The 25,828-nt window shown below is 52.9% G+C and overlaps 5 protein-coding genes across 5 annotated transcripts; 1 reads left to right on the top strand and 4 right to left on the bottom strand.

Moving 5' to 3' along the window:
• Nucleotides 1-414: 414 nt before the first annotated feature.
• Nucleotides 415-4,122, bottom strand: ISF_05555 (inner centromere protein; the record flags this gene model as incomplete). The annotated part of the gene is made up of 3 exons (XM_018849160.1): nucleotides 415-3,753; nucleotides 3,801-3,894; nucleotides 3,947-4,122. 3 exons carry the CDS (start codon nucleotides 4,120-4,122, stop codon nucleotides 415-417), a joined length of 3,609 nt encoding a protein of 1,202 aa, XP_018703731.1.
• Nucleotides 4,123-4,556: 434 nt separating this feature from the next.
• On the top strand, nucleotides 4,557-8,314 carry ISF_05556 (nuclear condensin complex subunit Smc2; the record flags this gene model as incomplete). The annotated part of the gene is made up of 4 exons (XM_018849161.1): nucleotides 4,557-4,583; nucleotides 4,636-4,676; nucleotides 4,730-7,993; nucleotides 8,050-8,314. The coding sequence occupies 4 exons, from the start codon at nucleotides 4,557-4,559 to the stop codon at nucleotides 8,312-8,314; spliced, it is 3,597 nt and encodes a 1,198-aa protein (XP_018703732.1).
• Nucleotides 8,315-9,140: 826 nt separating this feature from the next.
• On the bottom strand, nucleotides 9,141-9,956 carry ISF_05557 (MOSC domain containing protein; the record flags this gene model as incomplete). Its single annotated transcript, XM_018849162.1, has 1 exon — nucleotides 9,141-9,956. The coding sequence occupies one exon, from the start codon at nucleotides 9,954-9,956 to the stop codon at nucleotides 9,141-9,143; it is 816 nt and encodes a 271-aa protein (XP_018703733.1).
• A 3,898-nt stretch (nucleotides 9,957-13,854) lies between these two features.
• On the bottom strand, nucleotides 13,855-14,040 carry ISF_05558 (hypothetical protein; the record flags this gene model as incomplete). Its single annotated transcript, XM_018849163.1, has 1 exon — nucleotides 13,855-14,040. The coding sequence occupies one exon, from the start codon at nucleotides 14,038-14,040 to the stop codon at nucleotides 13,855-13,857; it is 186 nt and encodes a 61-aa protein (XP_018703734.1).
• A 10,020-nt stretch (nucleotides 14,041-24,060) lies between these two features.
• Nucleotides 24,061-25,776, bottom strand: ISF_05559 (Mob1 family protein; the record flags this gene model as incomplete). The annotated part of the gene is made up of 2 exons (XM_018849164.1): nucleotides 24,061-25,479; nucleotides 25,561-25,776. 2 exons carry the CDS (start codon nucleotides 25,774-25,776, stop codon nucleotides 24,061-24,063), a joined length of 1,635 nt encoding a protein of 544 aa, XP_018703735.1.
• Between the last annotated feature and the right edge of the window lie 52 nt (nucleotides 25,777-25,828).

Consider the following 25,828-nt stretch of genomic DNA (forward strand, 5'->3'; position numbering starts at 1 on the left):
CACCGGAGCGGATAAACGCTCTACCGAACCACTTATCGGCACATCATGTATCAGTCACAGACGACCTTCATCTTCTGAGTATCCAGAGGTACTTGATTATTGCTCTTTAACTTCAAACCCCATCATCACCTTCATCGTGCCGCAAGTATCAGGATTCTACTCTCAATCAGAAAACACTCTTGCCAAATTGCCATTCAATACCTCTGCTACCATGATGGGTGTCATTCCCTCAAGGAAGAACCGTGATTAAAAATGTCCTCAAAAACGCCAAGTAACCAATTAAACAAGACTCCATGCCGCTCTACTCCCTTTTAAAGATGCTCATATGCCTTGCTGAAAGAAAAATAGCCGTGGATGATCGCTGCTCAATCCAGAAGCATCCACCCCATGCCATGGACTCATGTGCCTCTCGCCTTACAACACGTCCTTGCTCATTTCGTATGACCAGCCTCCCTCGCGCCGTAGCTTCTCTCTCGCTGCCAGATCTTTCCGAATGTCATCCTCGGTTAGCCCGTCAGGTCCGCTCCAATTAGCACTCGAGGTTCTGTTGCGGAACTTGGGCCATCTATCCTTGCTCTTGCTGAATACTTCTTCCATGTTCAGGGGTGCTGGTGGTCCAAAGATTTGCGATGGGTCCATTGTTTCTTGTCGCATTAGAGCTGCCCGAAGATCGGGTGACGCCGCCCAACCCGCGATGTTATTCATACCAGGATCATCATCCTCATCTTCATCATCAGTCTCAATTTCGGGCAGCTCGATTGCTTCTCCGTTCTGGAATTGTGGCGATGAGCGAGGCACAGATTTCGCTGCCGACTTGGCTGCCAGGTACGGACCAGGACGCGCAGGTGTCTTGAAGGCAGGCCCGGCTGGGTTGGGAGCGAAAGGAATATTGCCTTTGGAAATCTGGGCCATGTCGACAGGGCGAGTACCCTTGCTTTGAAGCTGATGCGATGCCACTGAAGCCTTGAACAAATCATGAGTCGCACTTGGCGGTGCGTTGGAATAGCCATTTTGGAAAAGTGACTTTGGCGGTAAATCCTTCCTAAAGCCAGGCGATGGTCGCACAGCATGACTTTTGGCGGGTTGGCTACTGCTTTCGGCGTCACCTTGCAAAACCTCACTCGTGCGGCGCCTCTTGGTGTCTTTTCCTTGGTACGAGGGTCCTGCGCGAGTCGGTGGTCGATCGTCAGTGGTCTCATGCCCGACCGGGCGCTTTGTTCCGGATTTGCTCAAGTTCGCGCCAGCTGGCTGTCGCTGAGCACCCGCCATCATTCGAGAAGGCGGCCTGCTGCCCTGGCTCTCTGCCTTCTGCTGTTGGCTGATTGTAAAGTCAGGAGGGCCGTTCGGCTGAGATCTAGCCGCTGGCGGCGGAGCTTTCATCTGTTTTGCCTTCTCCAAGGCGGCCTGTCGCTGCGCCGTCTTCCGCTCTTCGGCCAATTCCTTCTCCTTCTTCTGGCGCTCTGCCTCGGCCCGCCTCTGTTGCTCCTGCCGGCGCTGCTCTTCCAGAGAAGCAGCACGCTTGCGCTCTGCTTCAGCCTTTGCCTCACGGCGCTTTTGAGCCTCCCGCTCTTCTGCCTCCTTCTTCTTAGCAGCTGTTTCTGCTGCCTTGGGGCGCGTATTTGCGCTCGATTTTAGGCTTTGTGATGATGCCTTATTGTGCAGAGAAGCCTTGCTGGCTTTCATAGTGGGCTGATGCTGGGGGGCGGAAACAGTAGCGGTCTCCTGAGGGATCGTTGACTGTCGGGTTGCCTGGTGGAACTGCGAGTGCTGTGATCCGGGCTTGACGCGGATGACCGTCGGGGCTTGCTTCATCGTCGTAGTGTCCTCCTTGATCGGTTTCACCGGTCGTTTTACATCTCGGTTCCGTAGAGAGTGTGTGGTGCTCGCTGTGCGAGCAGCCGATGGTGGTGCAATATGTGGCACCTCAACCATATCGACATCCTGCGAAGCAGTTTTCTGTTCGTCATCATCAGAGTTGCGTTTGCGAGCGTTTCCCCGTGCTTTTGGTGTCTGCTTCGTGTGCATTTGTTCCTCTTGCTTCTTAGCAGCAATCTCTTTCTCCATGGCAGCGATGCGCTCCTGTTCCTTGCTAAAGACCCACGCTTTCTCGCGCTCCTTCTCACGCGCTTTGTCTAATCTGTCCAGTTGCTCAGCCATAAGCTTGGCCTCCTTCTCTCGGCGCTTGTCCTCTCGTTGGCGTTCGGCAGAAGCTCGTGTGCGACGGGTTTTGGCAGGACTCAATGAGCCTTCTGTGTTCTGCGATGCGTCGGAGGCAATCCTAGTCACAGGACCGAATGAAGCAGTAGAAGGAGATGCATGCGCTCCCAGCTGGGCGGTTGACGATAGTAGCGAAGATTTTCCCTCCGCACTTATAGCCGCGCTACTTGCTAGGAGGCTTCTTGAGCCCTTGAGAATAGAAGACAGCTTGCTCTTCATCTGCTTGAGAGGACTATCGCGGAAAAGTCGTGATGGTGATCCAGATGGCGTGCCCGGGCCGTCATATTCCGCAACAGTTCCAAGATGCTGAGGAATGGATGTAGATTTCGTGAGAGCCAACTCCCCCCTGACATCGGACTGCATGCTGGGCAGCGTTGAGACTGAGGCAGATTTGCCATGGCCGTGCACACGAGTGGGTTGTTCTGTTTTTACAATTGAGAATTCCGGCTGGCCAATCGTACCCTTTCCTTGTATACCCTCCATGACGTCTGCAGTGTAGCTTTTTGGGAATGCTGGGCGCGTATCTGTCGGAGGCACTGCGCTCGGAGGCTCAATCCAGTCATCATCATCTTCTTCAGGGAAGGCACCGGGTGTCGTCTGTAGCACTTTGCTGATGCTTTGCTTGCGAGTGGGCGAAACTGCCAGACCCGGTTCCGATTGTGAGCCTGGGAGTGCGCTTTGTTGCGCAGACGGGATGGCAGGATATGAGCGAGCCTGTCCCAGAGTGTTGGTGTTGGATTTGCCCAGCTGATTGATCTGGTCCTGCAGCCGCTGGGTGTATGTTTTCGCATCCGTTGTTGGAATTAGCTCTTCTTCCATACCCTTCTCCACCACGTTGCAGGCATTGACTTCGACGTCAGCATCCTCCACTGCATTGCCGAGGCTTCTCCCTGCGCTGGATTTCTCTACGTGGCTAACGCGAGAGACTCTTCCAGCATTTTTACCACCGGCTAGGGGTTCTCGGGCGGGAAGCGAGGCAAAATTCAAGCTGCTCTTCCGCACCACTTGTCGAATGGGGCTAGACGATTCGGAGGGGGAGGTCGGGTCGTCGTTTTCGTCGACCACATCCGTCAAATCTGAGTGGAGGATAGGGGACCTAAGCGGCGACTGCTTCAACGGCGATGATGACTGGACCTTTTTGGCAAAGCTGTATTGCAGTGGAGATGATTCAGCGTCTGAGAAAACAGCCTGTTTGGTGAATTGACGTGTCTGCTCCTCTTTCGCGCTCTGGAAAGTCTTGTCAGACATGTCCGCGAAAAGTGCTTGGGGTTTGCCCAGCTTTGTCGGACTATTGAGCTTCTGAATGTTCCCGGGCTTTTGTGAGCTGCTTTCTATATCGGCGGGCACCGGCGCAGCAGAGTCAATGTCTTGACTACCGTAGTACCCGGAGTCCTGTGTCGATTGAGATGGTGGCATAGACTTCGTTGCCGCTGCCAAAAGCTTCGAGGATCGGCTGATAGCAATGGGAGAGAGTAATTTATTGACGTGATGAAGAGGCGGCCCGTTCGGTGTCGCGGTAAAAACATCCGAGAGTGGCTAGCAATCATTAGAATTATTCATCGGCATAACAGCAGCGAACTTACAACTCGAGCATCGCCTGGCGTGACCGGCTTCCGGATGGCGCGTGGCGTCTTCCCGCGTAGTTTTCCTGGTGTTTTGAAGACATCGGCAAAATTCCTAGTCTCTGGTTAGCAGGCCAGATTGACAAATTGGTGAAGAAGGCGCGTACGTTTCGTTCTCGTCGAAGATACTCGCCATATGCTCATTGAGCCATTCCATTTCATTTCGCGCCGAGAATGAGAACTCTTCCACTTCCGATTGAACAATCTGGAGGGCCGAGGAGCGCTCTTCAGCAATCCATGGCGCGGATCCAACTTGAAGACGAGGACCTCGCATGGCGGCCATTGTGAACTGATGCCACAGCCGCGTGGGCGTTTAGCACAAGTATCGAAGTGTGCAGCTGATTGTGAGGGGTCGGTCGCTGGGAGCTCTAGAGTTACGGAAACATGAAATACGTAATCAATGACCGGCCATAAAGTCAAAAAGAGCTCTAAAGGGCAGAGATCCAATGTCGAGGTATTCGCAAGGTATTAAGTGCGCCTGTCCGTTCCAAAGCAATGTTTTGATTGCAGCTAAATAAGGTTAGCGCGAGATGGCCACGGCCTGGCGCATCAGCGCGCGGATGCGTAAGTGCGAAGGTCACGTGGCGATAGTTTTATCAGAAACCAAACAAGGGATTGTTTACTTTTGGGTCGCGTTAGCGGGCAGCTGGAGACGAAATGCGCCGCCAGCGAAGGGTCCATGCAGCACAATCTATGAGCAACAATTAGTACGGCATCATGAGGGTGATAGAAGTGGTCATCGACGTGAGTGCGCTTGAGTTTGGATAGTTTCTACGGCTATACTAATCGTTTGTAGGGCTTCAAGTCGTACGCCGTGCGTACGGTCATCTCGGGATGGTCTGTTATACCCGCCCGTTTGCAAGAGTAGTGAATCGCTGACTCTCCTCTAGGGATGAAAGTTTCAACTCAATCACGGGTCTTAATGGCAGTGGGAAATCCAACATCCTGGACGCGATCTGCTTTGTACTCGGTATTACCAATATGACGACAGTGAGAGCGCAAAACCTCCAGGTAACAATCCTCGACATGCTAGCCCCAGTGCTACAGTCGCTGACATACTTCAAGGACCTCATTTACAAGCGCGGCCAGGCCGGCGTCACCAAAGCTAGTGTGACTATTGTTTTCGACAACCGCGACACGAAGAAATCCCCAATCGGCTTCGAAGAATATGCTTCAATCAGCGTTACGCGACAAATAGTACTTGGCGGCACGTCTAAGTATCTCATCAATGGCCACCGAGCTCAGCAGCAAACGGTCCAAAACCTATTCCAGTCCGTCCAGCTCAACATCAACAATCCCAACTTCCTGATCATGCAGGGTCGCATCACAAAAGTCCTCAACATGAAAGCTGTTGAAATTCTTGCCATGATCGAAGAGGCAGCTGGAACTCGAATGTTCGAAGATCGTCGAGATAAGGCCCTCAAGACTATGGCTAAGAAGGAGGTCAAGCTGCAGGAGCTCCGAGAGCTCCTTAAAGACGAAATTGAGCCCAAGCTTGAGAAACTGCGAACCGAGAAACGAGCTTTCCTCGACTATCAACAAACGCAAAATGACCTCGAGCGACTGACCCGAGTAGTCGTTGCATACGATTATCTCAAGTGCCAGGAGAAGCTTCGCCAGACAGCGGCCGACCTGGAAGGCAAGAAACAGCGCCACTGCGGACTTGAAGAATCAGCAAAACGACTTCGAAGCGAGCTCTCTCACCTGGAAGAAGACGTCAAAAAGATTCAGGCTCAACGAGAGAAGGAAGCTAAAAAGGGCAGCAAGGCTCAGGCGCTGGAGGAGAAAGTGAAGAAACATGCCAACGAACTAGTCCGACTGGCCACAATAATGGATCTAAAGACGTCGAGCTTGGCGGAAGAGAAGGAGAAGAAACTTACCCTGGAAAAGACAGTCGCTGAACTTGAGGCAGTGCTGGAAGAAAAGACTTCTACATTCGATGCCGCCAAGGCAAAATGCGACGCGGAGAAAGACGGTCTCGCCAGGCAAGCTGAAGAGGTCGAGTCGAAGGAAGAGCTTCTCCAGACTCTTCAAACTGGTGTGGCCTCCAAGGATGGCCAGGAAAATGGCTACCAAGGCCAACTCCAAGACGCGAAGAGTCGTGCAAATGCGGCCTCCACAGAGCAAGAACAATCTAAAATCAAGATAACGCATTTGCAAAGCCGGGTCAAGGAGGAAGAGCCACGCGCAAAGAAGGCCAGAGAGCAGAACGCTGGCTTACTCCGCGATCTTGACGGGCTCAAGGCACAGGCTCAGAAGCTGGAGAAGGAGCTGTCTAAACTTGGTTTTGAGCGCGGCCAGGAAGAGGAAATGCACAAACAAGAATCCAGCCTGCAACAGACGATTCGCTGCCTTTCCCAAGAGTCAGATAAGCTCAAGAGAAAGGTTGCCAACATTGACTTCAACTACGCCGACCCTGTGCCCAACTTTGATCGCTCGAAGGTCAAGGGTCTGGTTGCTCAGCTATTCACGCTCGACAAAAATCACACAAAAGCAGGGACTGCGCTAGAGATCTGTGCCGGCGGCCGCCTATACAACGTCGTCGTTGATTCAGAAGTAACCGGCACACAGCTGCTCCAAAAGGGCAAACTCAGAAAACGCGTCACCATCATTCCTCTGAATAAGATTTCCGCATTCAAAGCGTCAGCGCAGACGATTGCGACTGCCCAAAACATTGCCCCAGGCAAAGTCGATCTCGCGCTCTCATTGGTCGGATATGATGATGAGGTTTCCTCTGCCATGGAATACGTTTTCGGAAACACTCTTGTATGCGAGGATGCAGAGACTGCCAAGCGTGTAACGTTTGACCCGAGTGTCAAGATGCGCAGTATCACCCTGGAGGGAGACTCGTACGATCCATCGGGGACATTGTCCGGCGGAAGCGCGCCGACGTCCAGCGGCGTCCTTGTTACGTTGCAGCAGCTCAACAGCTTAGCCCGTGACCTCAATGAAGCAGAGAGCTCTCTTAAGCAGCTTCAAGCTAAGCTGGCGAAAGAAAAGTCAAAATTCAACCAAGCTCGTCGCATCAAGCAAGACCTTGACCTGAAGAACCACGAGATCAAGCTGGGTGAAGAGCAGATCAGCGGGAACTCGTCTTCTTCAATTATTCAAGAGGTTGAAAACATGAAAACGACCATCGCCGAGCTTCAAGAGAGCATTATCGCAGCAAAGGCCCGCCAGGCTGAAGCAAACGCTGATATCAAGCGTATCGAGAAGGATATGAAAGACTTTAACAGCAACAAGGATGGGAAGCTGATTGAGCTGCAAAAGTCGGTGGATCAGCTTCGCGCGGATCTACAGAAGAATACAGGGGCTGTGAAAGCACTGCAAAAGCGTCTGCAGGGGGCGCAGCTTGACTTGGAACAGGTGAAGACTGATCTGGCGGCGTCTCGGGATCAGGTTCAGGAAGCTGGTCTCAGTATCAAGACGCAAGAGAAGGACATGCAGGAAGTCACCAGGCAGCAGGTTGAGCTGAAGAAGACGCACGAAGCCATGCAAGCTGACCTCGACGACGAACGCGCCAAATTGAACCAATTTGACGATGAGCTTCGTGCGCTTGACGAAGCTACGCGTTCGAAGAATGCACGCATCGCAGAAGAAGGTCTGGAGATGCAGAAGTTGGGTCATCAGATTGACAAGTTCAACAAGGAGCAGCAAACTGCTGCCGAGAATGTTTCTCGACTGGAGGCCGACCACGACTGGATCCATGATGAGCAGGACAAGTTTGGACGCAGCGGCACGCCATACGACTTCAAGGGCCAGAACATTGCCGAGTGCAAGTCGACTCTGCGCAACTTGACGGAACGCTCACAGGGAATGAAGAAGAAGATCAACCCCAAGGTCATGAACATGATTGACAGTGTGGAGAAGAAGGAAGTGTCTCTTAAGAACATGATTAAGACGGTTATTCGTGACAAGAGGAAGATTGAGGAGACCATTTTCAGTCTTGATGACTACAAGAAGAAGGCCCTGCAGGAGACCTGGGAGAAGGTGAATGGCGACTTTGGGCAAATCTTCTCGGAGCTGCTGCCGGGCGGCAGTTTCGCCAAGCTTGATCCCCCTGAGGGCAAGACGATCGGTGATGGTCTGGAGGTGAAGGTCTGCCTTGGCAAAGTGTGGAAGCAGAGTCTCACAGAGCTGAGTGGTGGTCAACGGTATGTTCTTCCTCACACGCTAGGTAGTCTACGCAGAATGCTAACATTTGCTGCAGCTCTTTGGTTGCCCTGTCCCTGATCATGGCGCTGCTGCAATTCAAGCCAGCGCCCATGTACATCCTGGACGAAGTCGACGCCGCGCTGGATCTGTCGCATACCCAGAACATCGGACGCCTGATCAAGATGCGCTTCAAGGGCTCGCAGTTCATTGTCGTCAGTCTCAAGGATGGCATGTTCCAGAATGCCAACCGCATCTTCCGAACCCGCTTCAGCGAAGGCACGAGTATGGTGCAAGCGTTGACACCAGCCGACATGAAGTAAAGCGGAGTGAGATGCTTGCGTGGCTACGCTTTACCGGCGTTGATCTTTTGTATATGTGGGTGGCTCGTCGCCGGTAAGACGAACGGTTATTTCGTTATGTCGTTTATGATCTGCTAGATATGGGACTGAAAGTACTGGGAAGCGTGGAGAACTGCGTTCATGGTTTGATTCATTAGTACCTTTTTTAATGCACAAGATCTATCTTAATGACGATGGTGTTGTTTAACAAGATGAACATGTGTGTATGTTATACAGCTCGACCTGTTTGCACAATGTCCCGCGGCGTAGTCTGGCTCTACTTGCTGCTGAGGCGGACTCGGCATTTCCGAACTTGGACAGACATGCGGTCGTCTTCATCGCATGCCGGGTAGGCCGGTCACTTAACTTCCAAAGACGGGCCAGTAAAGAGACACGTCGCTTTTCCCGGCTTCTCTCCCCTCCCGGGTCCACGTAAAGCTGGTGGATGTGCGAGTACCAGGCACTCGGAGGAAGCAAAGCAAAGCACCCAGACCACACTCGACAGCTGATCTTCATGCACGTGTCGATTAGACAGTAATTTCGGTCCTGAACCAGAGACCCATACGTGAAGAGACTGATCATGGATGCGGGGAGAAGGCCGTCGGGCGGACCAACGGGTATACCACAGCTTTGAAGCTAAAACATTATTAGATGCAACACCACTACGGGTATTAGAACGGGGGTATTCCGATAAGCCAATGTTCACGTGGAGCTGGAGACGGTGAAGGAAGGATATGAGTGATATATTTTAGGCTAGGGCAGATGGATGTGGAAAACTGACCGTCACATAGTACTGCCACCCCGAAACTCAAAGTTCAGCCTGGTCCCTCCTCCGCTCGGGATCTAGGCGAAGCAGGGACAGCTGGCCGGGCTCGACGCCGAGGTAGGCCGCGAGCTCTGCCGGCAGCTCGGCGCCCATGTCCAGCGCCGCGGAGACGAGCTCGCCGTCAGCGAGCGTGACCGGGCCACAGCGCGTGTAGCCGCGGGCGGCGCGCTCCCGCTCGGATGGCAGGGAGAGCGGCAGCATGAACTCGCGCTCCGGCGCGGCGCTCAGCGAGCCGCGGCTGAGCTTGGCGGCGGCGGCCCGGACCAGCCCCGGGTCGCGCCAGGGGAAGCGGACGACGAGGAAGGCGTCGTCGGCGGCGGACATGGGGCCGAGCTGGCGGCTGCGCTTGGCGGGGTCGGGCAGCCACAGGTCGACCTGGAGGTCGGCCATCCGCGGGGGCGCGAGCGCTTCCCAGTCGCTGTCGGATGCGGTGGTCTTGCGCTGCGCGAGGCAAAAGACGCGGTCGAGGTTGCCGCCGGGCAGCTCCGTCGCGTCGGGCAGCTCGATGCCGCGACAGGATGTGAGCGGGTGGATGAAGCGCGGCGGCGCGGGAGAGGAGTCGTCGTCGTCGTCGGTCGCTTGAGGAGAAAGAGGAGGAGGACACCGGTCGCGCGGACGGCCGTCCCGTGCCGCCGGGAGGCCGATCTTGGAGTGTGTCTGGCCGAGGGCGTCGGAGCGCTCCACCGGGATGGGCGGGAAGATGATGAGGACGGGCAGGGAGAAGACGGCGAATGTGACAAGGAAGAGGAAGACGGAGGAGACGTCGAGCAGCGAGGCAATCTCGGCTAGCGAGGCCATGGTGGTCTGATGGCGAAGATGAGGGCCCCGACTGAGGCTCCCTCACCGACTAGGAGCAGGTTGATTCAGTTCCTCGGCGACTACGGAAGGCCCATGCGATGATGAGGGTGGCTTTGATGTCAATTCAGTCGCGCAGCAAGACAGTTTGATCACGCAACAGGTCTTGCTTTCTTCTTTGTTGTTTCCCGTGATAATAAGGGGACAACGGTTTGATGTTTCACGGAGTGTATGAGCCCACCGAGGAGGGTTCCACTAGGGAACGGCCCTGTTAATTCCATCACCAGTCATAGGCCCGTATCAAGTTGTGGAACAAGAAGAGAAACCAAGACGGCATGAAAACAAAACAAAAAAAGGGATAGTAGTTTTCCAAAACATCGCGGCTCTTGTCCAGAGTTAGTGATGGGCAGCTATTTCGTCGGGTAGGTAGATGCCGGGTAGGCGAAGCGACTCACATCAGGTGGACAAGGATCCCAGGAACATGACCCCGGGCTTTGAATGTCACTGCCCTGGCTAGGAAGGGACCAGATGACTCAAAATCCATCAACGGCCAGGGATAAAAATGACAACTGTGGCTTGAGAAGTTGATCAAGTTGAGACAGTGAGACATGCATGGTCCACCGCTCTGTCGGGATGGGAAGGTGTCAAGGTGTCAAGGTGTGTGTGGTTTGGGTACCGCTGGGACGGTTCTCGCTCTTATTATGCAGGAGGCTGTGCTTTCACCTTTCATTGCTAGTCGTTTTTGCTGTTATATCGCAGGCTGTTAGTCGCATGTGGTCGCGCAAAGAACTCGATAACTAACCAACTTGCAAAAAAAAAATAGACGAGGTACATACATACGTAGTAGTAGTTGTTACTCCATCAGTGAGCTCCAGCCCCCCCCAAACTGTAATAAGGCAGAGGCAACCCACCAACAAAGATGATACCTACCCTGTAGGCTTTGCTCTCAGCACAACCAGACACATGCACCAAGCAGGCAAGCTAAACATCCGATGTAAGAATTGCGGATGTCAATTCTCCAAAATTATGCCGTCTGTCCGTGCATGAACGACTCTTCCCTTTCCTTCCCGGCCAACAGCGGGGGAACGCAGCGAGACACTGCCAAGGACCGCCCGAACTCTATATCTTCGATGGAGTTGTTTTTTCAGTTTTCAGGTTCCCGGGATTCCCTTGCCAGGTTGAACTGGGGGGGGGGGGTCTCTCTCGCGATGCCCGGTCCCGACTTTTGATGAACCCGTCGTTCGTCCGCGGGGGATGTTGCCCTAACTTACCCGGTTGAGTTGGCCGTCTTGGAGTCGCTCACCCCCCCCGCGTTGATGAAGCTTCCGACACGCTTGAACGGCAACGACACCGCCTCTTATCTGATCCAACTCCGCATAATACATGATCGCCGATTTGCTGTCCGAATGTAGCAGGATATTGAGAAAGCGCCTTGGCAAATGCAATGCATTGTAGTAATGTTCGCAGTTTCGAGGGAGCCGTATTGTGCATGTTGCGCGGGTTGTCAACGCATGGCAGTGCTCTTTGCTTCATGAAAGCGCAACGTATTAATCAGGTAAAATGGCAGCATCGATGGCTGAAAATGAAGAAAAGTATAATTCTACTCAAGTAGAGTCCGCGGCATCGGCCCCAGCCGCGTCGTCTAGCTCGTATCTCGTCCCATTTGCATCGTGGTGCATGACACTGCATCATCGGTCCAACATGGCCTACCTTTTTAACCTATACACTTGGTAAAGTCAATTCCCTGGCTGTTTCAGTCTGGTTCATCCCATTCTTCGGCAAACGATGGTCTCGTTTGGATAGCTGGACGGCAATAATTGCCTCCCAAAGTCCGTTGGTTGGACAATTGTTTACGAGACGGACCGCAGTGACCTTGATTCTTTCCGTGGATATACTTCTGATGATATTTAGAGTTTCAACGAAGTCACCGCTACTAGATGAGAACTTATGCTTAAAAGCCTTCTTGAAAGAAACAAGCTTTCCCGACCAGATACGAAGAGGTGCCATGCCAAGTGTTGGTCCAAACTGAAATCTTCTCAGCCGCAAGTCGTGGCCTCGGCCTCTCCCCCGAGAAGAACCGAAGTCTTGGAGGTTTTCAGGCAGGTTTCAGAGCAGCAGATTGTTCTCCTCTATTAAACTTTTTTTCGTCTCCGTAAGTAATTTACTCTCTTTGGCTTGTGGGTTAGGTGAGCAAGAAAAGCCTTCTTGGGGAAGCCATGGATCCGTCCTGCTAGGGTTTCGGACCGCTCATGTACATGACTCAATGGTATTATTATCGCGTGGGGGGTTCTTCCTTCGTCGAGGTCAATATAATGCCGACTTTTCCATGGTCAAAGCCCCTAACGTGCAGTTGTTTACTAAACATATGAACAAACCAATATTTCCAAACAGATTGACGATCAGAGCCCCCCTCTAGCGCCGACATAGGACCCGCGACGGATTACGAATGTGTACTTGTCAACGTTTTGAAGTTTGGTCCTTTGACGGCGACTTTGAACAAAGTTCCCGTGCATTGATACTACGTAGCACCCGGCATTGAGCTAATCAACTAGCCACGTTGTGCTTGGGTGGTTGGAATACACGACGGCATTTGATGCTCTGGAACGCTGTCGATGAAGCTAACCAGCGAGTAGGGCGGGGACGGCGGTGATTGATCGACGGCTAGTTGGGCTAGCTAACAGCCCCGACATTATGCAAAAATCAAGGCTCATGGGAGATTGTACTCTGCTCTCAGCTGGTCATCGCGCTCAGAATGGAGAAGACGAGCAAGAGATGCGCGGCGCGGGCAACCGTCGACCTGCTCTCTCAAATGAGGCTCAGTTGTTGTCCTTGGCCTGGGCTCGTAATAAAACTCAGGGACCCATCCCGGTGCCGGGTTTAGAAAAGAAGCACCGGATGAGAGTGAGGCCCTTGTCAAGCAGTAAATTTGCAACTTCTTTTTCCAGTATAAGATCGCCAGTTTAGTCTTTCCGTCATCTTTCACTTACAAGCAAAAAAGGAAAAAGAAAGGACATGTGTGGCGCCGGTGTGCCAAGGCTGCTACTCTACCCGCCCCGAGGCAGCTTTTGGTCAAGTTCCAGTTCGCCCCCAAGGGTTCTTAACCCCCCCTCCCCTCCCCATGGTTAATATACGCCTTCTTCTTCGCCTCAGCTGAGGGGCAAGGGGGCAGTTGTTTGTTCTTGACGTCCCGAGGGCGTCCGCTCCGCACAACTTGGCATCGACGCAAAGGCCGCCCGGGGGCCTGGATTTCTGGAATACGAAAGCACGATGTGAATAGCCACCTTGTCACGAGAAAAAGACGGAGCCATATTGTATCAGTCGCTCGGATGGTCAACCCGTGTTGGCTAGCTGGTCAGTAGTCAAAGCCAAAAAAAGGTCTGTGGTATACCAAACGCGCCAGGTTTTCCGCAAAATAGCATACGTTATCTTCTTATCTCTTGCTAGCTTGAGGGAATGTTCTCTCGATCAGCAAGTCCCACTTCAACTTGTCAGGCTCACGGGCATCCAGATCATACGTTGGTGTCTCAACGCCCCTGACACTTGTACGGGTTGGCTACCATCAATAGCAAGGCTACAACTCATTCTGGGACGAGCCACATACTAGAACTGATATACCAGTCTGTACCAGTCCAAGCACCGAGGGAGTGGCGTTTCGCGGGGAAGGGAAGGGAAGGGCGGGAGCTGCGCCACTCGCCGTCGTCTACTTGGTGCTTTGTGCATGGTCGGGATTGATTTGCTAGTTGAGTTGACTTTTTTTTGTCTCAGCGAGGGACGCCTCTTTCTGGGGTGATGAAACCACAGGAGACTTGGCGGCGACGACATTGCAGCCTGACGGATGGCCTGTCCAGCTGTGAAGCAGGAGGAAGCAGAGATGCTGCATGCTATGCAAGGCAGCACAACGTCAGAACCTGAAGTCTTGGCACGCTGCTGGGTTATGGGCACTAAACTCCGGATACTCTCCGTAGTACTCTCCGTAGTACTCTCCGTAGTAGTCTCCGTAGAACTCTCCGTAGTAGTCTCCATAGTACTCTCCGTAGTACTCTCCGTAGTACTCTCCGTAGTACTCTCCGTAACGAGTACGAATCATGTATATATGATTTGGCCGTCCGTGCAAGAAGGGGAAGAAGGAAAAAAAAAAACGGCGGCCCCATGGCGGAAAACGGGGGGAATTGACTCGTCCATCCTGTGGCTGGCGACCCTTGCTCGAGAACCTGTTTTCTTGTTTTTTTTCTTGTCTGCCTGCCCAAAAGGGAAGAATTCCCGTCATCGTCTGAACAAAGCCCCCACGACCAAGCCCATCGGCGAGTAGGACAAGGAACAAGGGGCGTGAATCAATGTTGTGGCTTGCATCCCGCCACACAGCATTAAGGATTAAGGGCTGCTGCCCGCGGCACGAGAAAGCGGCGGCGACGGTTGCGGGTGAGTCAAGCGCGGGCAACCACCGGCTCGAAAAAAAGAGGAAGAAAAAAAAACCGCCAAAGAGTTTTTTTTCTTTCAACAAAAGTACAGTTGCAGAAAAACAAGGGTTTGTGGAGTTGAAAAGTGCACTTACTGTAGTTAACCACATCGCTGCAGCCCAGTGGGTACGACTTCGTTATCTTTCAGCTCAACATGCCCTCGTAGTATGGAGGTAGCAGGGCGAGAAGGTGCTGCGGGATGGCCCAGATGAGTCTTGGTTCAGGCTCTGCTCTGCTCTTCATGCAGGGTCATCATGTCATGTAACTTCGGTTTTGTTTATTGTAATAAATCGGCAACAATGGCAAAATTCTCCGCGGGCACGGATCGGGGGGTGGTGTCAGTGTCGGCGGCATGCATTGCGCGCATAGACAGGTACACTGGGGGTTCAGCAGGGTAACCGTGGTTGTGAGTTGTCGTGACACCTGAGTATGTATTCCCTCCCAGTTATCGTTGCGGGTTGCATCGCGCGGCTGACGACCGGTTGGAAACGTTGGGACAGCTTGGCCAAGCAAGGTCGGGGCTGGGCAGGACGGACACCCGTCCTCTTCCGGATACTTGGCGGTCTAACTGCTCAGTACCAGTAATTAGCTGACGTTTGGCTATTCGCTTCTTCGTCTGGAAACGGTCAATGCCCTGGGTGATGCGTACCGTACATGCGGTAAACGTCTTCGAGCTTGACGCACACCATCGACCCGTTCTTGGGCTTGTCAAGGATCAGGATCTCCGTTTGTGGTGGGGATTATGAAATGGGCAAGACATTTTCGACACAAGTCTGGCGCGGCCAGCCCTGTTTACTGGATCTTTCATGCCAGCCAGGGAAGTATCCGTCTGTGAAAGTAAAAAAAAAAAAAAAAAAAAAAGCATTAATTTGGCAGACGCCGTTCGATGTCACGATATCGTCCCGATCTGCTGTTTCCATTGCACCTTCCTTGTATCCGGAGTTCCTGCACTTGTGGAGCGAGCGAGTGAGCCTAGGACAACCCCCCCTCCTTTCCTTTGATTGGCCATGTCACAGTCTAACCCTTGAGAGGCCCAAGACAAACGAGCGGCTCTTTTCAAGTGCCGGGGGCCATGTTCAATTTCTTTTTACTTATTAGTAGTAAAATAGTAAAATAGTAAAATCCAAAATATCTACCATGTTTGTCTGGAGGGAGGGTGGGAGTCGCGGGGAGGTGGGCCGCGCTTTGCAAACACCTTGGCAACAGCAGCAGCCTAGACAGGCATTAAGGTTTCCAACGTCGCGCCGAACTAACCAGGTCGGACAGGTACATAGTTTCTCCGTCAACATGGGATAACACACGGCCGTCGATGTCAAGTAGTAATGGCGGGGAGTATCTATCATGCTAACTAACGGTTTTAGGAGAGGAGAGAATCGGGGAAATGGGAGGCAGAGAGAGTCATGTCATCGACGCCGTCGGGGTGATGCAAAGTCTTTCTTTCCAGTTGCCCCTTCAGACTGAGTCTCAAGTCGTTCAAGTCGCCGACCTAATTGGTTAACATTAATTCGCTCATCCATGTACATACATGAGCCATCAACTACACGCAACTTGCTCACATTGCCCGCATTCGACCATCCAATACTTGGGATATACAACGTGGCGTACACTTCCTGCTTGTAAATATGGCAGGCAAATGGCGGACAAGGTTCTCTGGTATGTGTGTATGTATGTACCTAGTCCGTAACTAACGTACATAGTGGAGGCTGATAACTGACGGACGGAGAAATAAATCAGAAAGTGGGATGGGGAAAAGGAATGAAGAGGGGGAAAAAAAACTTGATTAATTAAAGTCAAAATCAGATTTGGCCCACAGGCGCATCGACATCTGATAGAATGGCTTTGTTGGGCGCTGTTGGGCAGGGGTTCCAGCCGCTAGTTTTAAGGCAAGACCGCGAAAAAAATAGGGGACAAGGCGGCTGTGGCTTTTCTGTCTGTACAACAAAGCGTCTCCAGAGAACATTCTCTCCCAGCATTGGTGCAAGAGTACCTCCTTCCTGATGTCCTTGTCCTTATCCTTGCTAGGTAGCATGTCCTCGCAACATCAAGCCCCGTCCGGATCAGTCAACTGCCGTACAGAAGTACCTATCTCGAGGTACTAATGTAGAAAGGAGCTTCTCCGACTGACTTACATCAAGTCTCTTAGCTTTATTATGACTGGTAGTACCTACGGTGAGTGGGGTGGAGGGATGGATGTGCTGAAGGATGCATGGCCGGCCGGCCCTGCAGCCAAACTACGATGCCCGGCCGGGTCTGTCTGCATCATGCATCAACAATGCAGGCGGCTGCTAGCTATGTACCTTGCCAACTTTCTGTCACCGTCCTGAGTCCTGACTACCTGGAGAGCGCAGCGCGAGTCAAGGATACTTGGGCGATTGCCGTATCTGTCTTGAGCGATTGCAGCGCCAAGCCTTTTCGACAAAATCCACACCGGAGAGCTACAGTAGTACAAAGTACCTCTTACAAGGTACCTCCTACGATGGGGCGTGACGGCCTCCCACTAGGTCACTAACTAGTTACCAGTAACTTTATTCCCTAGGAATTTGTGCCTACCTCTGCTTGCCTCGGTGCTTTTGTTCTTGTCGTCTCCCTTTAATCTGTACCAGTGTAGTAAACTAACTACTAGTCAGCTGGGGTCCCGGGCCCGGGACCGGCTACTTGGGTCCATGTCAATGCGTACTGTAGAGTACGTGCGTGGTGCGGGTAGCGACGGGCGTACTTCCCATCTCCCCTTGTCGCGCTGCCAGGTACCTGTTGAAACCACATATGTAGGTAGGCTCTGTACGTACCCCTAGGTATCCGTAATCTGCGCCAATTGTCGATAAGGATAAGCCGATAACTAGATGGAGATGGCTGCACCTCCTCCAACTTGCTTTCCTCAGATCTAAGGAAAACCCTTCATCGTTTCAACAACTGCCTAACCAGTACGGATACAGCGCAAGGCCTATTGTACATAGGTTACTCGGCGCCATTCTCCAGTTACTACGCTGGTCAATCCCCCACAGGGCCCCTTGCCCCCCTTGCCCGCCTGAGTAGGGTGGCTTGCTGATCGAACGTCGTTAACCTCTTTCCGGCGCGCGCTCGTTAACGTCAGCTAGTTGCCCATGCATACCACGTACACACGCCCGGCTGGCTGCATGATGATGCCGTCATCTGCTCCTCTTGCGCGGCTACTTGCTGTCGGTACTACAGCATCAGTTCCAGCGACAGGCGACCCTGAAGGAAAGACATGAGAACAGACTTGACAGCCACTTTGTGTCCGGCGCGCGGCACAGTTTTTACGGACTTGTTGTCCCCAACATCATCGTCGTCCCATCCATCTTCATCATATCTCCAAGCAAATCAGTCAGCCGAAACAACAACGCCAAGCGCGAAGCCGTTCCATTCGGTAACTAGCTAGATAGTAGTAGTTAGTACCCATGGATACTGTAGTATATACTGACGACTGACCAGTAACCCGTTTCGACAAGAGAGAAACTCCACAGTCGGCGCTGAAAATGCAAGTTCTGGCCCTTCTCATGTCCGCTGCGGACCACCCCTCCCCCCCTCCCCCCTTGTGGCCGGTAGCAATGTCCCAGATCGCCATGAAGTCTGCGCATCCACACGCACCTTAACTCCACCACCGGTACCACCTTTTGCCAGTTGGACAGACCAAAGAGTCACGTACAGTAAGTCCATTCTCATCAACAACTTATTAGTCTAACAAGTGACGGATGGGCTGGGATGGCTGATGATGGCTGATGATGGCTTGCCCCCCCTTCCCTGCGCCGGGCCCTTGTTCCCTGTCCAGCCACTACGCGGCAACTACCAGAGCAAACTCCACAAAGTTGGGAACCGTTGTCCTCTCTCAGACACCCTCCTCCACCCTACCAGACAGGCAACAGCGAAAGCAGGCTCGCGGCCTCTCGTCCGAGTCGCCCGGTACCTGTTGATGCCAGTGGAAAGAGCTGCCAGGCTCCCTTCGCTGTAGCTCCGCGCCAGAGTCCACAAAGATGGCTCTCTTGAGGATCACCTTGGCATGCCAACAGATTGCTTGCCTCGTACTGGTCGCCTTCGCTCGTCTCTAACCTGCGCCCACCTGCTCCGCTCTGGCTCCTCCCAGAGTCCCTTTACCATGAGGCCTGCCTACACGGGTTTGGCTTGCCTGCGTGCCAAACTCTCATCGGCTCTATCTTCCGTACCGGCAAGGGCTACCTGCTAACGAAGAGCTATGGAACAATGATATAAGTATTAGCAGTAGTGCCTGCCAGCTTCAGCCTGGTTGTATGAGTTGGCCTTGATCGACCGACCAAAAGCTTCATCTCTGCCCTCTCAACTCTACACATCCTTGCCTCTGCTTACTTGTGTCAATTACTTTGTCCCCCTCGGAGCCGCTCTCCGTACGTTTCTCTCCATTATTATTCTCACACTGGTAGCACTCCCCAGTCACATTCCTTGCCTCCCGGCAGCCGGGGCGCGACCTCCCATCTCGCCACATAGCGCATGTAGCTCGACAGGGTTCTTGCAAGAATTGTTACCACACACGCACGCCACCAGTCATTCACAATCACTCGAGCGTCGCCCGTGTTAACTTGGGCCCATCTTTCCCCCTTCAGGTGACCTCGTCTTGCCGAACACAGCAGGAGAGTGTGCTGGATCTGGCCGTCTCTCAGCGGACATCGACCAGCTGCATGCAAATCACTGGTTAGTCCCCTCACCGTTTGATCTCTTCCGGCAGACTGGTCCTTGCGGCACCTTGGTAGCTCGACACGTTTCACTTCACGGCTCTTTTCCAGCTCTTCTCGACGGACATGCCGCTGGCGCGCCCCCAGGGAACAATCCAAGACAGAGATGTTGACTCACTTATTGTCTCGACAGGCCTATCACATCTCATACATCCAGGGCTACCTCCCATGGTATCCTCGTCAGTGACTCGACTACTCAGTATATGTTGTGCAAGTCCGGCTTCAGCTTAGACGGTGGGTGCTCACTGCTCATTTATCTACGACTTGCTGCCCTGGGCGGAGCCATCTTGTTTCTGTCCAACCAATCCAACTTCATTGGCCCCTCTCCTCCTCCTTCCCATCAGCTCGGTTGCCCTTCCGTTTCTGACACGTCTCTTCTCTCCTCCTCAAAGAGTCGCATACAGATCAAATACTGTTGTAAATCGGTCAAAGTCCCCCGTCAGCCTTCTTCTCCCGCTTCTGGCCCCCAGCCAGTCAACGACAACGCAGAGCCAATCCGTTCGTGATCTGCAGCAAGGTCCAGCTCCTCACGACACACTCTTGTAGGCGCCCTCGACCCCGCGGCGATATCCCCCATGGTCCCCGGACGCGCCCTTATTGTCGAAATCCACCAGCAGCAACAATAGACCGCGAATCTCTCCGTCCACGACCCGCTCTCCACGAAAGCAGTGTAATTCACCAGCCAGCAAAGACCCAGCAGAGACCTACAGCCCTAGCCTGCCGCCGACTGGCGACCTTATTAGCTCCCCGTCTACCGTGTGGTCGTTTTTGACAGAACGGGACGCCTTGCCTGGCCGATTTCATCTTCTACCTCACTCCCCGTCTGGCAGACAACCCGGTGGCTGTCGTGCTTTGCCATCAGTGCTCACACCAGACGGTTGCAGAAGAGGGATAGCGCCTCGACGACGCAATACTCACCTTTGTTTTATATAACCGCCTCCCTTAGCGGCCAGCTACAGTCGCAGGTCGGTTTTCTCCTTCACCAAACAGCGCTATATCGTACCTCGCCAGACCCTTCCATCGAAACGACGCCAAACGCAACACTCTCCGATCTTGGGCCCCAGCCACACCATGACTCGATTTCACTAACTGGCTTTCTTGAAAATGAAGTTTTGATTTGATTCGACGACCATAGCCCCTCTCGTCTCGCGATTGCTTCTCGCCTGCACGCTCTGCAGTTACTGGCTGCAGCCCAGTGGCTGTTATCGAGCACGCTGGAAGCAAGGGACATCTACCGAGTTTGGCGGCCAGGCTTACCATGCCTTGCGTATAAGCCAGTTTGCTATATCGGTACCAGGAACACAGCTCTTCTGTCTGAATTCGAGCACCGCAGGCAAAATGGCGGGGAACTACCCTCAGTTTCTCTCCTCCATGATGGCTGGGGCAGAAGCGCACGCCCCCTTGAGTCCTGAAGAGCTAAACCACCCGTTCTTAACCGGACCACATATGCTTGCCAATACTATGCCCATCAACTACCAGAATTTCGGGCATTTTACCGGGTTTCCGGGACCTTCCTTTGCTTTTCAGCCCTCAATATCCAAAGGAAGACGAAAATCGACGTCTATAGCCTCGGCGGAGACAGAACAGGTTAAACATCGCAGAACAAGATCCGGATGTTTTACCTGTCGCGGCCGCAGAGTCAAGGTAACTGTCATCATGGTCTACTCGTTGCAACGATCCTAACTATTCTATAGTGCGATGAGGCCCGCCCAATTTGCGAGCGTAAGGACGTCCAAAGCTTTCTATGTACACGTGTGCCTCTAACTTTCTCCCAGGCTGTCGCAAAGGCGGCAGAGACTGTGTCTATCCTGATCCATCAACCTCAAAGGGTAGCTCAAGGCAGAAGGAATCTGCGTCTACTTTGGCTGCAAATCAGAGTCCGACATCGTCAAACTCTGAGGATGTGGATCATGATGATGCTAAGCGTTCCACAGCGGCGCTCGATACGATACCAGACGAGGACGAAGAGGACACAAAACCGAAACAGCCGCCGAAAAACAAGCTTGTTCTTCAGATATCAGATCAAAATTTATACGAAACTAGCAGCTTATCACCATCACCCTCTACAACGACCCCGGGCGACCAGCACTTTCCTGGGAACCAACAACCTGATTTTCATTCCATCACTGCTGGAGACCAGAATCTCTCCAACCTACCAGGCGACTACCAGATGCATTTACAATACCTTTACGAAAATGTCACTTGCCATCACTACTGTCTTCACAACGATACGGACAACTTCTTTGTTCGTGGTATGATTATTGAGGCTTCCAGGAATCAGCTACTACTCAATGCTGTGGTTGCCTTTGCCGCGTACCTTCGAAGTACCGAAAACCCCGACGGAAAGCTTCGAGACTTTTTACTTTACTACAATCGCAGCATTACATTGCTGTTAGAGTGTTTAAAAGAGGAGCAGACGCATAATCTTCCGACCCTTCTTAGTATTCTTCAATTGGCAACAATAGAGGTTCGTTGGTTATCTGTCCTTTCCACCCCGAACAATCTCAGGCCCAAGTACACCTAACACTTTTGAGTTACAGGAGTACCTAGGTGACTGGCTGAACTTGATGTGCCATCAAAAAGCGGCTTTGGAGCTTTTCACCCAGTTGTTCACGCCCCAGACGGTCATGGAAACGCGCATTGGCCAAATTTGTCTATCTTGGTATTCCCGGTTCGACAGCAGCCTGTCCCTCCTCAGGAAAGTGCGGTCGACGCTTCCACGTGTTTGGCTTACAGATGCCGCCAAATATTATCGAAACAAAATCAACCAGGAACAGGCAGAAATCCGATGGCGTGCCGAGGAGCGATCAATGCGACTTCAGATCCTCAAGTACGACGTATCCGTCTTGGTCTCCAGTGCTGCCAATCGAGAGATATCCGAATCGAGGTTTTCCGAGGAACACGAGAGGATCAAAACTCAATTGATTGATTGGAGAGATACGTGGGATCCTATACTAACGGCGTCGACTTACGCTGTTCAGGATTACTCATGGTGTCCAGCACCAGATCCGGATGGCATTGTCGGCCCTTGCAAGCCTGGAATGCTCTTCAAGCCCCCATTGATTAGCTCGACGATTGCATCGGTCGAATGGCACTCATTAATGATATTACACCAGTCATTTTCCAGGACAAGTCCGCGAGAAAAGCTCATGGAGGAACTGCTAAGGCACTGCTATGCCTTGTGTCGACTATTTGAAGCGTTGGAACACTGGCCGTCGACACCAAAAGGCGTTTTTTCAAGCCTTGGGGTCCCTCTGGTCCTCGTGGCATTTGTTCTACCCCGGAATACGCGCCATAGAACGTGGCTATGGCGAAAGTTTGCGCTGCTAGAAAGCATGGGGTAAGATGGCTCCCTTTACAACGGTCGACTAAGCTTTTTCAGGCTATAGTATCACCTTTCTCTTTTAATGGGACGAGGCTAACAGAGGGTGGGAAACAATCAGATCGATGCAGACGCTCTTATTCCGGTCTAAAATGGCAACCCTCTTCCACGATGAACGCGTCATGCGATGGTGGCTTCCCGACGACGAAGGATTCAGCCCGATGCTGCAGAGTATGCGGAACTTTGCCAGCGAGCGTCACAATGCGGCAGCCAATGCGCAATTAGATTACGGGCAAAGGATTGGGAAGTTGTTTGACACGCTTGATCTTGGAGCAGACATTCACGAATAAACGGCTGGGGGAGTTATCTAACACGCTTGATGTTGGAGCAGGTATAAATCTATAAACGGCTGGTGATATATGGGGGAACAAGCGTGTTCAGCATATTCAGAGATATCCATACAAGCTTCACGTCGAAGCCCATAAAATTCATTCTCAATCTAACTATACCAGCATTATCCCCGTCTATGTTTGATAACAAAGCTGGGCATTCGGAATCAGGCGGAAGGGGGAGAAGTTTCAACAATCAGTGACAGACGATAGCAAATTAGCGCAGTGGGCTTGTCCGAGAAAGATTGCCCCTCTCTGTTTCTCTCTTGAAATTGCCTAGATGACGCGCTCAAAATAGACAAATGGTCGCTCGCTCAGACAAAGGCGTCGTCACGAGGGCACACGTATGGTCATCAACAATGCCGCATGCAGCATACTTCCTATTCCCCTCCTCCGTCAGCCCCCCAACTATGATCTCAACGTCGAATCCATCAATAAACACCAATTACCTTTTCCCCTCTCCCTCATGAGTTCTTTTTGCGGAAAGGGAGGGGGGCCGGCCCGGACGAGGTTAACAAAACAGGCAGGCGACGCGAGTAATTTTGTTTTGTTTTTTTTTAACGAAAGTCCGCTAACTAATCTATTCCACATTTGCAACGTCGGTTACTGCATTCTGTGGGGAATGTTGCTTCTTTTTTCTTCCCCTGCCCGGGGGCTGGGATCAGTTATTGTATGATCCAAAACCCATATTGCGGGTTTGGGAAGGGGGGGCGTAGGCGTGTGCGGCGTTGACGTTCTCCGTTTGGCGCATTATTACTGCGTAATATCGAGGCTTGGCTCTCTCTCCCTGAAAAGCGATCCCAAAAACTTGATTGATTGACAAGGCCACCGCCGGCTTGGTCCGCTCGGACGTTTGGGCTTGACAGGCGGCGGAGGGAGGGGGCGTGAATGTTACCCATGTTTATCACGATAGAAAGAATCAGAAAAACCCCCCGTGGTCCCGGGGGGGGGTGAAAATGGGCAAATCCGGACACCTGGGTCTCTACCAGGCCACTGGGACAAGGACAAAAAGCGTGGCTGGAGCGTGGCGCCGCCGCAACTGTCAAAACGCCAAAACCTCCATTGCTGATTGGCAGTCAAACGAGGTTGGATCGTGTCTATAGATGGGAAATTTGGGGGCGTGACTTGCTGCGCTGGGGGGGCGAATATCTGGTATATATTGAATGAGCTAAGTTTGTGCAGAGATAAATGGTCGCTTCAATAGAAACAAGAAATCTTTTACACTGCGGCTTTCTGGTCATCTTCCTTTGCCGCTACTTCTTCCGTCGCCGAAGGCGAGTCTGCGGCTGTCGTCGCCGGAGTCTCAGTCGTCGCGGTACCCTCGCCGCCACCGCCACCGGCCGAGGAGGGGTCTGCTGCTTCGTTAGCGGCCTCGATGTCTTGTCCAGCCGCGGCTGGCCCGTCCCGGTCGGCAGAAGTGGTGTCCGCGCTCTCCGCTGCTGGCTCCTTCGTCTGTGCCTCGGCGGAGGGCGGGTCCGTGGGCGACGCTGTGTCTGGAGCTGCTGTGGTGGCGGGGGGTCTCTCGGCGGGCTCGGCATGATTAGCGCTCTTTTCAGCAACTGCCGGCTCTACCTCTGTCTCCTCGGTGGCGGCCTTTGTTGCGCCAGTCTTTTCAGGCTCCTCGGGTTTATCGTCAGCCTTATGTGTCTCGGTTGATCGTGCCAGTGGTCTTCCATCCACTGCCTCCTTCGCGGCAGGCACTTCTGCAGCTTCTGGTTCGTCTGAGAACCCGGACAATTTCGGCGGTGATGAAAACCCCAGGTGCATGTTATCGAGTTCTCTTGTCACTGCGTCCGTCTCCTCCTCGTCCGTTTCCATCACAGTCATCACGGCGCTGCCTGTCGAGGGGCTGCTTCTAACATGCCGCCTCGTCGTAGTCCGTCCATGCGGCTGCAGGTTGTCTTCGGAAGTTGTTGCGCCGCTGGTGTTTTGTTGTGGCTGGGAGCTTGGCTTCAGGATCCTCGAATAAGGTCTCGGGGGTGCAGTCGCGCTGGATGACTTGTTCGAAGCCTTGTCAAGGCCAATATCTGATGCTTCAAGGCCCTCGGCCTCGGGCGGGAGTTTGTAGTTCTCGGCCGGTAGCAAGTCATAAAGATCGCATACTGTCTTGAAGAAGACATATAGCCCGCTCTGCCCCTCAACCGCCCAGAAAACACTGCGATGCTGGAACCACGCGTGAGCAAAAATGCGGTGCAGACGGCGAAAAACGTTGACCAGATTCTTGAGGCCAACATTCTTGCTCTGCGTGTCGTTCAATATCACAAATCGACTGGGGAAGATATTTTGATCCGATACCACGTTAGCAGCCCAATCGAGAGTATGGCAACAATAGTCAATTGCGCAGCAGCTCTTAGGCTGTTCGTGCACGGCGCACAGGAACTGCCATTCGGACGCGCGCATCTCTGGACAGGTAGCGGCACTGCAGGGCGGTGTGTCAAACAAAAACCCAACAATAAGTGTGTTGCATTGCGAGATGAGGAATCGGCAAAGCTCGTAGAGCCACAGGGTTCGATCGATGCCCGTCGGCGGTTGTGCAATTTGGTGGGCCGTCGCCCTCGTCAGCGCTCGAGTGCCCTGCTCTGTGAGGTTGTAATGCAGAGCAGCAAGGTGCTCCTGGAGCGAGAATGCCGATTCCAACTATATTGAGCCTCTTGTTAGCTACTCCGTGGACAATTGGCGTCTAAACGGTCACGCGACGACTGGGAAGAACGCGTTTACTTCGCTCAGAGGCACCAATGGCGGTCCAGCAGCCATATCAGCGGCCTTGGTGCCGGGATGTATTCTTCGTTTCGAGTTGGCATCGAGTAGAGACTGTTCCATTTGCGTTGCTTCGAGTGTCACAACTGCGCCGCTGGATGGTGAGTTGGGGGTCATCTGGATCTCCGCAGCTGGCGGAGGGCTGGGCAGCCTTGGCGAGCTGGGTGCCAGTGCCATTTTCACAAGGAGAAGTATGCCTATGTTCAGCTCGAGTCGGCGCAGTGTTCAA

The sequence above is a fragment of the Cordyceps fumosorosea genome (genome assembly GCF_001636725.1).
Source record: "Cordyceps fumosorosea ARSEF 2679 chromosome Unknown scaffold_13, whole genome shotgun sequence".
Taxonomy (NCBI): domain Eukaryota; kingdom Fungi; phylum Ascomycota; class Sordariomycetes; order Hypocreales; family Cordycipitaceae; genus Cordyceps; species Cordyceps fumosorosea.